The sequence below is a fragment of the Myxocyprinus asiaticus genome, chromosome 8 (assembly GCF_019703515.2).
Source record: "Myxocyprinus asiaticus isolate MX2 ecotype Aquarium Trade chromosome 8, UBuf_Myxa_2, whole genome shotgun sequence".
In the NCBI taxonomy this organism is placed as follows: Eukaryota; Metazoa; Chordata; class Actinopteri; order Cypriniformes; family Catostomidae; genus Myxocyprinus; species Myxocyprinus asiaticus.
In genome coordinates, this window is record NC_059351.1 from 5,591,010 (window position 1) to 5,604,957 (window position 13,948).

At 37.0% G+C, this 13,948-nt stretch overlaps 1 protein-coding gene across 4 annotated transcripts in view; it reads right to left on the reverse strand.

The window, feature by feature from the left end:
- Positions 1-12,917, reverse strand: part of LOC127444702 (circadian locomoter output cycles protein kaput-like) — a 32,662-nt gene extending 19,745 nt beyond the window's left edge. Inside the window, exons 1-8 of one of the 4 annotated variants that reach the window (XM_051704248.1) lie at positions 12,502-12,917; positions 11,423-11,463; positions 10,956-11,015; positions 6,502-6,650; positions 2,165-2,256; positions 1,893-1,982; positions 1,201-1,318; positions 956-1,069 (exon numbers count right to left, since the gene is read on the reverse strand). In XM_051704248.1, the coding sequence (XP_051560208.1) occupies positions 956-1,069; positions 1,201-1,318; positions 1,893-1,982; positions 2,165-2,256; positions 6,502-6,650; positions 10,956-11,015; positions 11,423-11,439 (640 nt within the window). In that variant the 5' untranslated portion in view covers positions 11,440-11,463; positions 12,502-12,917. Of the gene's footprint in view, positions 1-955; positions 1,070-1,200; positions 1,319-1,892; positions 1,983-2,164; positions 2,257-6,501; positions 6,651-10,590; positions 10,652-10,955; positions 11,016-11,422; positions 11,529-12,501 lie in introns of those variants that run through there. The other 3 variants (XM_051704247.1, XM_051704246.1, XM_051704249.1) reach the window with 3 other exon arrangements.
- Between the last annotated feature and the right edge of the window lie 1,031 nt (positions 12,918-13,948).

The window sequence follows — 13,948 nt, forward strand, 5'->3', positions numbered from 1 at the left end:
AAGAATATCTTATCTCTGTTGGTCCATACAATGCAAGTGAATGGGTGCCAAAATTTTGAAGCTCCAAAATGCACATAAACAAAGAATAAAAGACTCTAGTGGTTAAATCCATGTCTTCTGAAGTGATATGATAGGTGTGGGAGAGAAACAGATCAATATTTAAGTCCTTTTTTACGGTCACTCTCCACTTTCACTTTTACATTCTTCTTCTTTTGTTTTTGGTGATTCGCATTCTTTATGCATAACGCCACCTACTTGGCAGGGAGAAGAATTTATGGTAAAAACAGACTTAACTATTTATCTGTTTCTCACCCACACCTATCATATCACTTCTGAAGATATGGATTTAACTACTGGAGTCTTATGGATTACTTTAATGCTGCGTTTATGTGCATTTTGGAGCTTCAAAATTTTGGCACCCATTCATTTGAATTGTATGGACCTACAGAGCTCATATATTCTTCTAAAAATCTTAATTTGTGTTCTGCAGAAGAAAGAAAGTCATACACATCTGGGATGGCATGAGGGTGAGTAAATGAGAGAATGTTCATTTTTGGATGAAATATCCCTTTAAAAAAAGGATTTAAAAAGTAGCATAAAATTAGAACATGTGACTCATGATCATAATCCAAGTCTTCTGAAAGCACTGAAAGGTAATTATAAGTGAAAATCTTGACATCTGTTGTGTGTAAATGAGAGTGCATGAGAGAAGCTTGCTCAGTGATTTGTGTGTTTATGCGAGAACTTAAACATTGCAAGTTCTCATGTGAACACATGAGTTTGCCATACAGGTTTGGAACGACATGAGGGTGAGTAAATTAGGACAGAATTTTTTTTTTTTTTTTAGGTGAACCATTACTTTAATCAGTAAATAAAATCCTTATTGTTGAGACTAGCACATGCAGGGAGGGAACATATCGTTGAGTATTCAATCATCAGAAAAAGAAACACTCACTATTGGCAAGGGATTTAAAGTTGCCAATAAACTTGACGTATTCGTACACATGTGGTTTCTTTGTATCCACAGAACCTCTGCGCATGTGACAACAAAACTCCATCTGGTTCTTGGCTAAGAAGAAAACACAGATATAGGTACAGGAATAATACAGAATAATATTTTAAGGCAACACCATTTCAGTGGGCAATGCAAAACACCACAACAGAAGAGATATCTTATGGGGAATGAGGGTGGACACTTACACTTGAGGGAACCAGAGCTGAGGTTTTCAGTTTCTGGGTGGGAGGACAGCACTTTATAAACTTCTGCATGCTCTCCCACAGGAAGGAAGTTCAAAAGGTTCTGATCCACCAGGTCCGACTGAAACACAGATGTATATAATTATATATGAACATAAGTCACAGAATGGTATATCGGCCAACCTGATGAATCAGTTGATTTTTGGCCATTTTGACAATGGCCAAAAGAGTTAGCTCCCTCTTGTGTCAATTTCAAACTGTACCAACAGCCTTGTCTATATGGATAACAAACAATACCTGTCTCTTTTTTTTAGAGAATGTGGAGTACATACATCACTTGGAGTCATTAAAGGAATATTTTTTGTGGTAATCTACATTATGTAGCAAATGCTGTCGATTAAGCTTATCTGTATTGAATCTGGAATATTCCGTCAAATTGCACTATGAACATATCAACATTACATCTGCCACTCTGCTGTCTAAACATTAGTATCACCATCAGTCATCGGAAAACCTATATCCGTTAACAACTAATGAATTAATGGCAAATTTTAATATTTAACGATTTTTAACTGCAAGAAATATTCAAATAGATTACAGAATACATACAATTTGCAGAGTATGAGCGCACATTCAAATAGATTACAGAATACATACAATTTGCAGAGTATGAGCGCACATCGTCTCTCACTTACAGGCAGATGCTCAAGTAAAGAGGTGACGCTTTCAGAGATGTAAACGATATTGCCGTCGGTCAGCATTACAAGGAAGAACCCATCCAGCGCCTTAACAGCATAAAAACAAACATACATTATTAACACTGCTCTAATTCCTGAATTAAATTAAAATCAGAAAGTGTTTGGTAAAAAATGCACTTATATTCTTTTAGTGGAAACATCCTTCCCAACAGAAAGACACCGAAAGAGAAACACCAACAGACATGCACATCGGCCACAGCAGGTCTCACCTCTAGCATCAGCTGTGTAAACTCTTCATTGCTAAGGAATGGTGGTTTCCAATCCTGTTTGATCTCACTCGACTCAGACTGCGCAGCAATTTCTACATGTGAACACAAACACTATCTCTTGATCATTCTGTTTGGGATCTGCATTCTAAAGGCTAATTCACACTGACAGAACAAAATGCCAACATTTCAAACATTTAAAAGTTTAAAGGATTTAGGACACGTCCACATTAATACGTTTTCCATTTCCTCATCCTCATTTTGCAAGTTCATCAAGTTTTGCGTTTTTGCAAGTGTCCGTTTTTGGTGGAGGATAATGTTGTTTCTATTTTGCACATTTAGAACACTAGTAATAGTGCACTATTAGTATAATAGTAATTGTAGACTAATAAGGTCATCAAAACAAAGAAATTAAACAAATGGAAGTATGGGAATAATGCACTGACCAAAGAAATTCTTACATCAAAACAAATCTTATATTTTAGATTCTTCAAAATTGCTAAGTACTCTACGTATGCTTTTTAAACTGTATTAAAGAAGTTTTCGTTTATGCTGTGCACTTGTAGGCTGCTTTTCCTTCACTATCTGGTCCTCATCCATTAAAAACATGTTTTAGTCTCAATTTTAATCTTCTAAAGAAAATGCAGGTTGTCAGATTTACTAAAGCATATTATTTGTCGCTGACTACCACCCCTGGAGTCACGAGTTCGAATCCAGGGCGTGCTGAGTGACTCCGGCCAGGTCTCCTAATCAACCAAATTGGCTCGGTTGCTAGGGAGGGTAGAGTCACATAGGGTAACCTCCTCATGGTCGCGATTAGTGGTTCTCGCTCTCAATGGGGCACGTGGTATGTTGTGCATGGATCGCGGAGAATAGCATGAGCCTCCACATGCTGTGAGTCTCCGCGGTGTCATGCACAGCGAGCCACGTGATAAGATGCGTGGATTGACGGTCTCAGAAGCGGAGGCAACTGAGACTTGTCCTCCACCACCCGGATTGAGGTAACCGCGCCACCACGAGGACCTAGTAAACATATTATTTGTGATGTAAACAACAAAAAAATTTTCTTTGCTTTTGATTAATGTAATTCTCTAAAATGTGCACCTACTAGACTAAATTACTTAGGGTGAATATGAACCATTCAAGTATGTTCAATAACAGCGCAACAATTATTTTTGCTGCTTGTTAAATTCAACTTGAAATAACGTCAAATAAAAGGTGCTATATGTAAGATTGACACCAAGCGTTTGAAATGGGTACTGCAGTCCAAATTCAAAATATTGGAGAGTTGCCTGCCCCGCCCCAGACTGTTGACATGCAAATCATCTACCTCAGCATCCGTTTTAAAGGATTTCTGGGCTTTAAGCTTTCTACATCTTTCAAATGCATCTCCAGTATTTATCCTTGTTTTACTACGCCTCTGGTCATGGTGGTTTTTAGACGGATGATGAGGCTTTTTAGGTCGGGTGGAATCTGTTATCTCTGATCCAGTTCGTTTGCTGGCTTCCATGGCTGCAGCACGCAGTGTTGTTTGCCTGCAAACTTGTCCAAATCTGGCAACCCGGCAGTGTCGAAATACTATTGGTGAGTGGGCAGTGGGTGGGATCACACAGGCCAAAACATAAACAGAAATTCGGCCGGAATGGAAACTTAAAAGTAGAATATACTGGCTGTAGTATTGTTATCGGACATATACATTGTTATTATTGTATAACAACTCTTTTACTGCATTCAATCTACTTCATTTTTTAAATGGAAGTTTAATTAATCCATGTATTGGGGCTACATGAATACTTGTTCTTGATATAACTGAAACTGGGCAGGGGATTTGTAGTCCCCAGCACGCTTTGCATAGAACTTGACACAAAGAGTAAAAATGTAAAAACATTAGGTGTTATTTTATGTATTAAAGGGGGAGACTTGATAGTGTTTAATTTTCAGTTATTCTGGGATTCAGAACTGATACTTTTATGCAGGGTTACCATTGTGGTGAAGAGTGGAGCTTTTGCTTAGGTTGAGGACGGGTACACAAAGAACATACTCTTAGTTGCTTTACTCAAGGAGCAATTACTACTTAGCATTTAGCATGCTAATCTATGCTACTGCTAGTTAAAATTTTGCTAACTATCATAACCTTATAAAATAAATCAGTAATGTGACAAAAATATTATGTAGAAATGAAGAAACTAATCATGTTAGGGGCACATATCAAATCACTTTGAGCCTACTACTGTGCCATTTAAAAATATATACATTATGTTAAAATTACATGAACAAATTATGTTTTCTGACAAAGAATTAATGAACTAAACCATGAGGAAAATAATATGTTGACATAACTTAATTGATTCATGTGGAACCGATGTACATGATTAAATCATGTAAATTCAAAGCATTTTTTTCAGTGTACATAGGCACAATTTATGTTTTTATAAAACTTTATATTTTTCATTAATCAATTTTAAGATTGTAGATGAACAGTTCTTTAGGATTATGAGAAAAAATACATATATTTTGGCATTTTCGTAGGTCATCCAGCCATTCCATGCCTGTAAAAAATGTACATACTGCAGAAATACCATGAGTGGTACTGTATGATAGTATGTTATTCTGAATATTCTGTGTTATTTGCATCTATCTGGGTATTTGCACTCTTTATGGAATTTGAAAACAGCACCAAATTTGAATGAGAGATCTGATTTTTGTATTTAACTAAACAGCTTGTCATCAAAGACAATGCTGTTAACATGATGCACAGATCTGTAATTATTCCAGAGAACAGCTAGATTGTGAATATAGGGACGCTGTTCAGAAAAACTGTTCAGGGAAAAAAAGAACACTTATGTGAGAATGCTGTTTGTAGACTACAGCTCAGCATTCAACACCATAGTGCCCTCCAAGCTTGATGAGAAACTCTGGGCTCTGGGCTTAAACAGCTCACTGTGCAGCTGGATCCTGGACTTCCTGTCAAGCAGACGCCAGGTGGTTAGAATAGGCAGCAACATCTCCTCATCACTGACCCTCAACACTGGAGCCCCACAGGGCTGTGTTCTCAGCCCACTCTTGTATTCCCTGTACACACATGACTGTGTGGCAACACATAGCTCCAATGCCATCATTAAGTTTGCTGATGACACGACGGTGGTAGGTCTGATCACTGACAATGATGAAACAGCCTACAGAGAGGAGGTGCACACTCTGACACACTGGTGTCAGGAGCACAACCTCTCCCTCAATGTCAGGAAGACAAAGGAGCTTGTGGTGGACTTCAGAAGAAAACACAGAGAACACAGTCCCATCACCATCAATGGAGCACCAGTGGAGAGAGTCAGCAGCTTCAAGTTCCTGGGTGTCCACATCACTGAGGAACTCACATGGTCCATCCACACTGAAGTCATTGCGAAGAAGGCTCATCAGTGCCTCTTCTTCCTGAGACGGCTGAGGAAGTTTGGAGTGAACTACCACATCCTCACACGGTTCTACACCTGCACTGTAGAGAGCATCCTAACTGGCTGCATCTCCACCTGGTACGGCAATAGCACCGCCCACAACCGCAAAGCACTGCAAAGGGTGGTGCGAACTGCCAGACACATCATCGGAGGTGAGCTTCCCTCCCTCCAGGAAATATATACAAGGCGGTGTGTGAAAAAAGCTCGGAGGATCATCAGAGACTCCAGCCACCCGAGCCATGGGCTGTTCTCACTGCTACCATCAGGCAGGCGATATCGCAGCATCAGGACCCGAACCAGCCGACTTCATGACAGCTTCTTCCTCCAAGCAATCAGACTCTTGAACTTTTGATCTCCCACGATCAAATACATCAGCACTGCACTTTATTACTCTTACTCTTATATCTCACACTGGACTGTCATAAATTATATTATTATTATATTATATTCTCTCTTAACAACTGACTATCAACCGACAGCCTGAATGTCAATACAGTACAATACAACCTACTGTACATTATATACTATATATACTTTTTTATATATTTTTATTTTTTATTTTTATTGAATAATGTGTTTCTATATAGTGCGTATTGTATACTGTACAGTGTATGTTATTATTTGTATATTGTGTTGTGTGTAATTATGCGTATATCAGATGTTTAAATTGTGCTGTGTTAATTTGATGTTTTAAGTTGAGTGTAATTATGCGTATATCAGATGTTTAAATTGTGCTGTGTTAATTTGATGTTATTGTAAATTGGTATATGTCTCATTACTGTCACGACTGCAATGTTGATCGGAACTGCACCCAAGAATTTCACACACCATTGCACTTGTGTATATGGTTGTGTGACAATAAAAGTGATTTGATTTGATCTGAGAACTCACCTTTGTGCTTGCGCAGGTAATCAATGCTTTTCTGCAAGATGGTGGACTTGTCCATCTTGCGAGTGTTGCCGGGCAACATGGTGCCAAGTTCTTTAATGAGGACATTGAACTGGTCTCGCCTTTTCTTCTCTGACTTATTTCTCGAAACTCTGCAACAGATTAAAGATAATAAAAAAACCAATAAAGAAATATATCACAATAAAACAGCAATCAAACATGTCAAAGAGTTAAGACACTCTGTTACTGGCCTTTCCTTCTATCTACAGTTTTGCACAGTACAAGTTTTTCATTCATAAAGGATAATTTTATTTAAAAAAGGACAACATTTTAGACGGGATGAAAACTAAATATATATATACACACACTGGTGGCCAAAGGTTTGGAATAATGTACAGATTTTGCTGTTTCGAAAGGAAATTGGTACTTTAATTCACCAAAGTGGCATTCAACTGATCACAATGTATAGTCAGGACATTACTGATGTAAAAAACAGCACCATCACTATTTGAAAAAAGTCATTTTTGATCAAATCTAGACAGCAGCCATCACTCCAACACCTTATACTTGAGTAATCATGATAAATTGATCATTTAGTACTAGAAAATCACTTGCCATTATATCAAACACTGCTGAAAGCTATTTGGTTCATTAAATGAAGCTTAACATTGTCTTTGTGTTTGTTTTTGAGTTGCCACAGTATGCAATAGACTGGCATGTCTTAAGGTCAATATCAGGTCAAAAATGGCAAAAAAAACAAACATCTTCGTTGTTTCATCATTGTTTTGAGGAATGAAGGCTATACAATGCTTGAAATTGCCAAAAAACTGAAGATTTCATATAAAGATGTACACTACAGTCTTCAAAGACAAAGGACAACTGGCTCTAACAAGGACAGAAAGAGATGTGGAAGGCCAGATGTACAACTAAACAAGAGGATAAGTACATCAGAGTCTCTAGTTTGAGAAATAGACGTCTCACATGTCCTCAGCTGACAGCTTCATTGAATTCTACCCGCTCAACACCAGATTCATGTACAACAGTAAAGAGAAGACTCAGGGGTGCAGGCCTTATGGGAAGAATTGCAAAGAAAAATCCACTTTTGAAACAAAAAAACAAAAAGAAAAGTTTAGAGTGGGCAAAGAAACACAGACATTGGTCAACAGATAATTGGAAAAGAGTGTTATGGATCTTAACCCCATTGAGCTTTTGTGGGATCAGCTAGACTGTAAGGTGCGTGAGAAGTGCCCGACAGGACAGTCACATCTATGGCAAGTGCTACAGGAAGTGTGGGGTGAAATGTCACCTGAGTATCTGGACAAACTGACAGCTAGAATGACAAAGATCTGTAAAGCTGTCATCGCTGCACGTGGAGGATTTTTTGATGAGGACTCTTTGAAGTAGTTTAAGAAGTTCTGAACATTTTTTTCAAATTGTAATAGTAATTTTTCACATTATTAATGTCCTGACTATACATTGTGATCAGTTGAATGCCACTTTGGTGAATAAAAGTACCAATTTCTTTCCATAAGAGCAAAATCTGTACATTATTGCAAACCTTTGGCCGCCAGTGTATAAATATTAGAGGTGTAATGGTTCAAATTTCTCACGGTTGGTTTCTCTCATGGTTTTAGGGTCACAGTTTTGGTATGGTTTGGTATTTGCTATGTTTAAAAAACAAAACAAAACTATATATTACTTCCAAATCCAAAGTAAGAATACTGTATTTGGTAACAAACACTTCAACAGGTTTGCCCTTAATAATAATCATGGTTTTACAACAGTAAGCATATTTTACTCATGGTATTTGTAGTAAAATCATAGTAACCACAAAATAAACATGGTTACTGTCATGGTTAAAATATATAGTAAAATCATGGTTACTATATAGTATTACTGTTATAAAACCATTGTTAATTGTATCAAAACCAAGATTTCTGCTAAGAAAACCCTGTTGACAGTGGTCATGGTTACTTCAGTCATGGTTACTACAATATTACTATAGTAAAACCATGGTTAATTTTCTTTAGGGACCTGAACTAAAAAAAAAAAAAAACTTCTCTAATTACTAAATCAACATTTTAACTTACACTACATGCATCAACATAAAGTGCATTTCAAACTCAACTCAACATATATTCAACATTCGGAAGCTGTACATCACTATTGAAGGAACCTTGCTGTTAATGTGGATACGAGAAGGGTCCGGTTCACACACAACAATCTCTAGAATTTACTCCGAATGGTGCCAAAAACAAAAAACATCCAGTGAGCAGCAGTTCTGTGGACAGAAATGCCTTGTTGATGAGAGAGGTCAACAGAGAATGGCCAGACTGGTTCGAACTGACAAAGTCTACGGTAATGAATATAATCTCAGAATGCTATTCTGAGATGCGGGTTGGCGCTGTTTTGGCGGCACGAGGGGGACCTACACAATATTAGGCAGGTGGTCTTAATGTTGTGGCTGATCGGTGTGTGTGTGTGTGTGTGTAATATATATATATATATATACACACACACACACACACACACACACACACACACACACATTATATACAGCATACTGTATATATATATATATATATATATATATATATCACAATAAAATATGTATATGTGAAAATTAGAGGTCGACCGATTGTGGGTTTTACCGATACCGATAACTAAGTTGGGCAGTACCTACCGATAACCTATTAATCAACCGATAGATTTTAAAATTTATACTGAATAAAAAATAACACTCAAAATTAAATACTTTAAACTTTAATACTTTAAATTAAATTGACTGAACCATGAAAATATATTGTATTTTTTAAAATTAAATAAATATATAAATATTAATATATATTGGAATAAATATTCAAATTTTAAAGTCAGCTGATTTCTAAATTGACGTTGTTTCCTTAGACCACAAGAGGGAACAATAAATACATAAACCATTCATCACCTTTATATTATTGCATAGAACATTTCTTTCCTGGCTGTTAAAAAAAGAGCATTTCATTTTCAACTAATGTGCATAAAATAAATAAATAAAAAGTTTTAGTCAGTCCATATTCTCAAATGTCAAGTCAAAAGTAAAATGAGGGGGAAAACGCTTCAATAGACAGTTCACATTGTGTTACACTTGCACTGATTCCTACTACTCCAGAATCAAGCTTAATAATAACAGCGAAATACCACATAGTGTTTTATTCAGTACAGTTGTGTGTAGAGTAGCAATATTCCCAGATAGCAGTGGTATTCGGCTGAACTCGGTGGTGAAGCGGCTCAGACTATGAGCCCAGGCCAGGGGCTGTTCAAACAGACAGAACACAACAGACTGGGACTGAACGCGAGGAACACATTTCCAAGTTGAACATCTTTCCTGACAAAGCATTTAAACAACTAATTGCTTAATCTGAGAAACACTTATAAGAGAGCAAGACGCAATGGCCAAAGACCTCCACCAACTGTAAGGGGCTGTTCACATCGAACGCTTTTGCAACCATCCATTTGTTTTCTATGTAAACGCATGCTAGATGAACGCCTTTGTTTACCTTTGTTTTTGTTTATGTCTGTTTTTTAAATGATGTGTCTAATTAAAAGAACTTTAAAAGCATATTGAGACCTGCTTTCTGTTCAACTCTATTTGTTGCGCTGTGTCTAGCCTTTTTTAGTGCAAGAATGTAATCGATCTGAAGTCATCGTATTACATTGAAGATAAAAAAATTACATTGAAATCAGATGCGTTTCTGATTTGTTTATACGTTTCTCTCGGCTGCATGAAGATATTCATTTGCTTTCTCACGTCACTAGCTTTAAATATGCAACATAGCAGGCTAACGAATGCATAAACGTGACCAGCTGGATATAAACTAATGCAAATAGATGGAAATAGATGGTAACAACCATGATATTTAATCATTTAGGTAGGACTTGCGTGTATTTTCGTCACATTGTTCTAACCGCTTGAGGTTAGCTTTAATGTTAGTGTCCTCTCAGCCTTGTCGGCAAACATACTGCTGTTCTCTACTAATACAGCATCTAGTCAACAAATTAATTACTTTATAATGATATGACAACGTGTACTGTAGTGTACTGTATACATACCTTTTCATTGTTGATGTTTTAAATCTGCATCTGAAGTGTTCCGCTCCATGCAGAGTGTAGTCTCATGTGTCAAAACAAACACCACAAGGCATCAGTGAAGTGATAGCTTTTATTTCGCCTCTAGAGGCCGCTCTCATACTGTATAACGACAGCGGACCCTTCCCAGCCGCTCCAGCACGGGACACAACAGGGAAAAACTATCGGTGTGGATTTTTGCCGATAATCGATAGTTCCAGAAATCTGTTATCGGTGCCAATTAATTGGCAAAACCAATATATCGGTCGACTTCTAGTGTAAATACCACAATATGTTTATTTTTTATCTAAAGTTGCTGATGTCAGACAAATGGGTGCAATTTAAGTCACCTTTTCGCCTTATCCTTCTCATCTTCCTCCATCAGCACATCAAAAATACTGTCATCATCCCTAAAACACAAGGACACAAAACACACATTTATTGTATTGCTCAGTGTGATGAGGTAAAGAGTAATGGGAAATTTAAATGATCTTTTCCCTGTAAAAGCAGATTAGTTTAATTGTCTTTTTAGCATATTGCTGCACTAAGAAAGAAGCTATATGCTGCTAAAAATAGAATATGATTTCAGAAAAACAGCAGAATTCAATTAAAACAACTCTGATTGAAATCTTTCTTGAAAGAGTAAACATAAATGCAGAGAGAAGGTGAGCAAAGACCCATGTGTGGATAAAAAAAGTGATACTTCACTATCACAAGCAAGTTGTCTATTCAAACCTCATTTTTCCGAAGTGCTAATATGTAATACAAAGAACTAGTATGTCTGCAGAAATATATTAGGACTTTCTGTCTGCCATACCTGTCTCTGGAGCTCATGGTAATGCTGGCTCATGGATCAATCTGGGGTAAAATAAACGTTCCACATTGGGAAGACATTGGTGAATAGGACTTGCCAACCTGAGAGCCTGTGAAATCAAGACACGGACCCACGAAAAGATAATCGAACAGCAAATCATCAACAGCGAGTGCAATTTTGTTGCTCAGTGTAGTTTCATTTACTGTTCTCCCTGAGAATGGGGGTTGTACTTGCTTGTTTTGATTATGGGGGGGGGGGTTACCTCACCCCCATCCCCCCGGAATCTACGCCCCTGAGTGATGTGCATTTAAAAGTGCATGCAAATGTCTGTCAAACATTATGCTCTTCACTGCACTTCAACACAATAATTGCATACATATAGACCTTTTTCACAGACTGTGATGACGCGTTTCCGCCTTATTTAGCAGCGTTAATCTCGCAATTTTTTTATATCATACATTTTTTAAATATTGAGCGTAAAATTATAAAATTATGCTTTGTGTTATATTACCCTGGAATTAGTTTTAAAAAATGAATTACCACAGCTGCGTGGGAGTTTCCATTACAGCTGCTAAGAGAGTGACAGTAAATTTGGCATCTTCTCCCATCTGACTGTCTCAATCCATCACTCTCTGTTTTTTTCCACTTCTGGAAAGTCATTCAAACGTAATAGTGCTTTTTTTTTTTTTCTTTTGGTCTGGGAGCAAATGGGTAAGTGGAAATAATATTTGCGGTGATCTCCCATTCACCGCTGTCGAAGTTTACCCTGCAATCGTTTACTTCCTCTTTCCAAAACACGAAGAGTGAGAAAGGTCTACTGTGATCGTGATGATCCTTCATTAACACCAGTCAAACCCTCATAACAAGGGCACTGGGCTGGCATTGTGCGAAAACATTCAAACGAAACCAACCTTTTATCTTATAAAGAAAAATGAAATTCCACATCATGCATACGGAATCATACATACCTTCAATAGGCTTCTTAATAGCTGTAAAACCTTGCACTATCTATGGGCTCTCCAATATAGCTTATTTGTCACCAAACTACCGCCTTTCCTGAAATGAGCATTTCTGATACCTACCGTAAAACACACACAGGTCCCCGGACAGATCTTAGCCCTCCTGTCAGCCACTGGGTCACAAAGCAGCGCTGCGAGGAATAATATCACGGTGCAATAACGAGAAATGCAATGCTGAATTTCATGCGCGTACTTCCTCGAGCGCACTCCCGAATGTGGGTCAGTGGGCCTAGTGACACGCAAGGCGTAACGGAAGCTGCTCCTGATCCGCAATCCCCGCACACACTATTTTAATATCCTCCTTCAATGCTCGATCTTAACGCTTTATACCGACGCATTTTAAATACTTCGTCTTCATTTACCTTCGATCGGCGGCCGTTAGAGAGCGATTTTGGCTGCGCGTTTGATGAAAACATTACATTACGCCAGGCCTACTGTACGCGAGCGGCCAAAGTCATGCGCAGTAGCCGACGCCATAAGCGCACACAGGACACTTCACTTGCAAAATAGTGCGCAAACAAGAAGCACTCAGTACAGGTTCTTTGCAAAATAGTGCGCTGCCTACTGGTTTTTATGTGTGTGTATTTTAATAATAATAAATAAAAGGAAAAGAAAAAAAATAGAATATATAAAAATAATATATAATAAAATAAAAAATATATAAAATAAGGTAAAAATATATAAAGCAAAATAAAGGTATAAAAATACATATATAATTAAAATAAATACTCATAGCGTTTTTATTCAAAGAGTCTCTAATATAATCAGTGTACAGCTTTACTTCACTTAGTAAAAACCATAAAGTTGTTTTTTTTTTATTAGTGAATTTGCATTTATGAATATATAATTTAGTTAGAAAGGTAATCAGATTAATAATAAAAAAAGTTCTTCTTTTGTTTAGGCGCTGCCTACCATTTTGTATGGAAGCCAGTTTCTGCCACAGTTGGTTAAATGTGTTTTTAACCAATTAAATATAACATTTCTAGTATCTCATAATATTGAAAGACTTTTTTTAAATTTAATTTTTTACTTTTTTTTTTATTATTGTACTTAGGTCAATAACATGGTCAAATACAGAGCATAAAAAATCAATTACATTGTTCAATAGTTCAGAAAGTGTGAAATACAATAAAGAACAAAAATAACAACAATAATAATAACAATGAAAAAACACCCCCCCAATAATTAAAACAAGCAAGTACCCTCCCCATTATTTATACCATGATCAATGGAAACATGTAAATGCTTCACGCTGCACCCCCCCAATGTTCAAGCCACTTTGTAGCTACATTGTCACCATAATTTCATTCTTATATTTGGAAAGTTAAATGAAGTACAGTAAAAGGAAATGTTTTATATTGAGTTTAAACATCATGCCATTTTTGCACATTTTAATAAGGATACAAAAATAATAGTAAATAAAAACTTGACGTCAAAAGAGGTGATAAACTGGTAGTAATTATGAAACAGTACACGTTAGAACTACGTATGCTATTTCAACAATATTCTA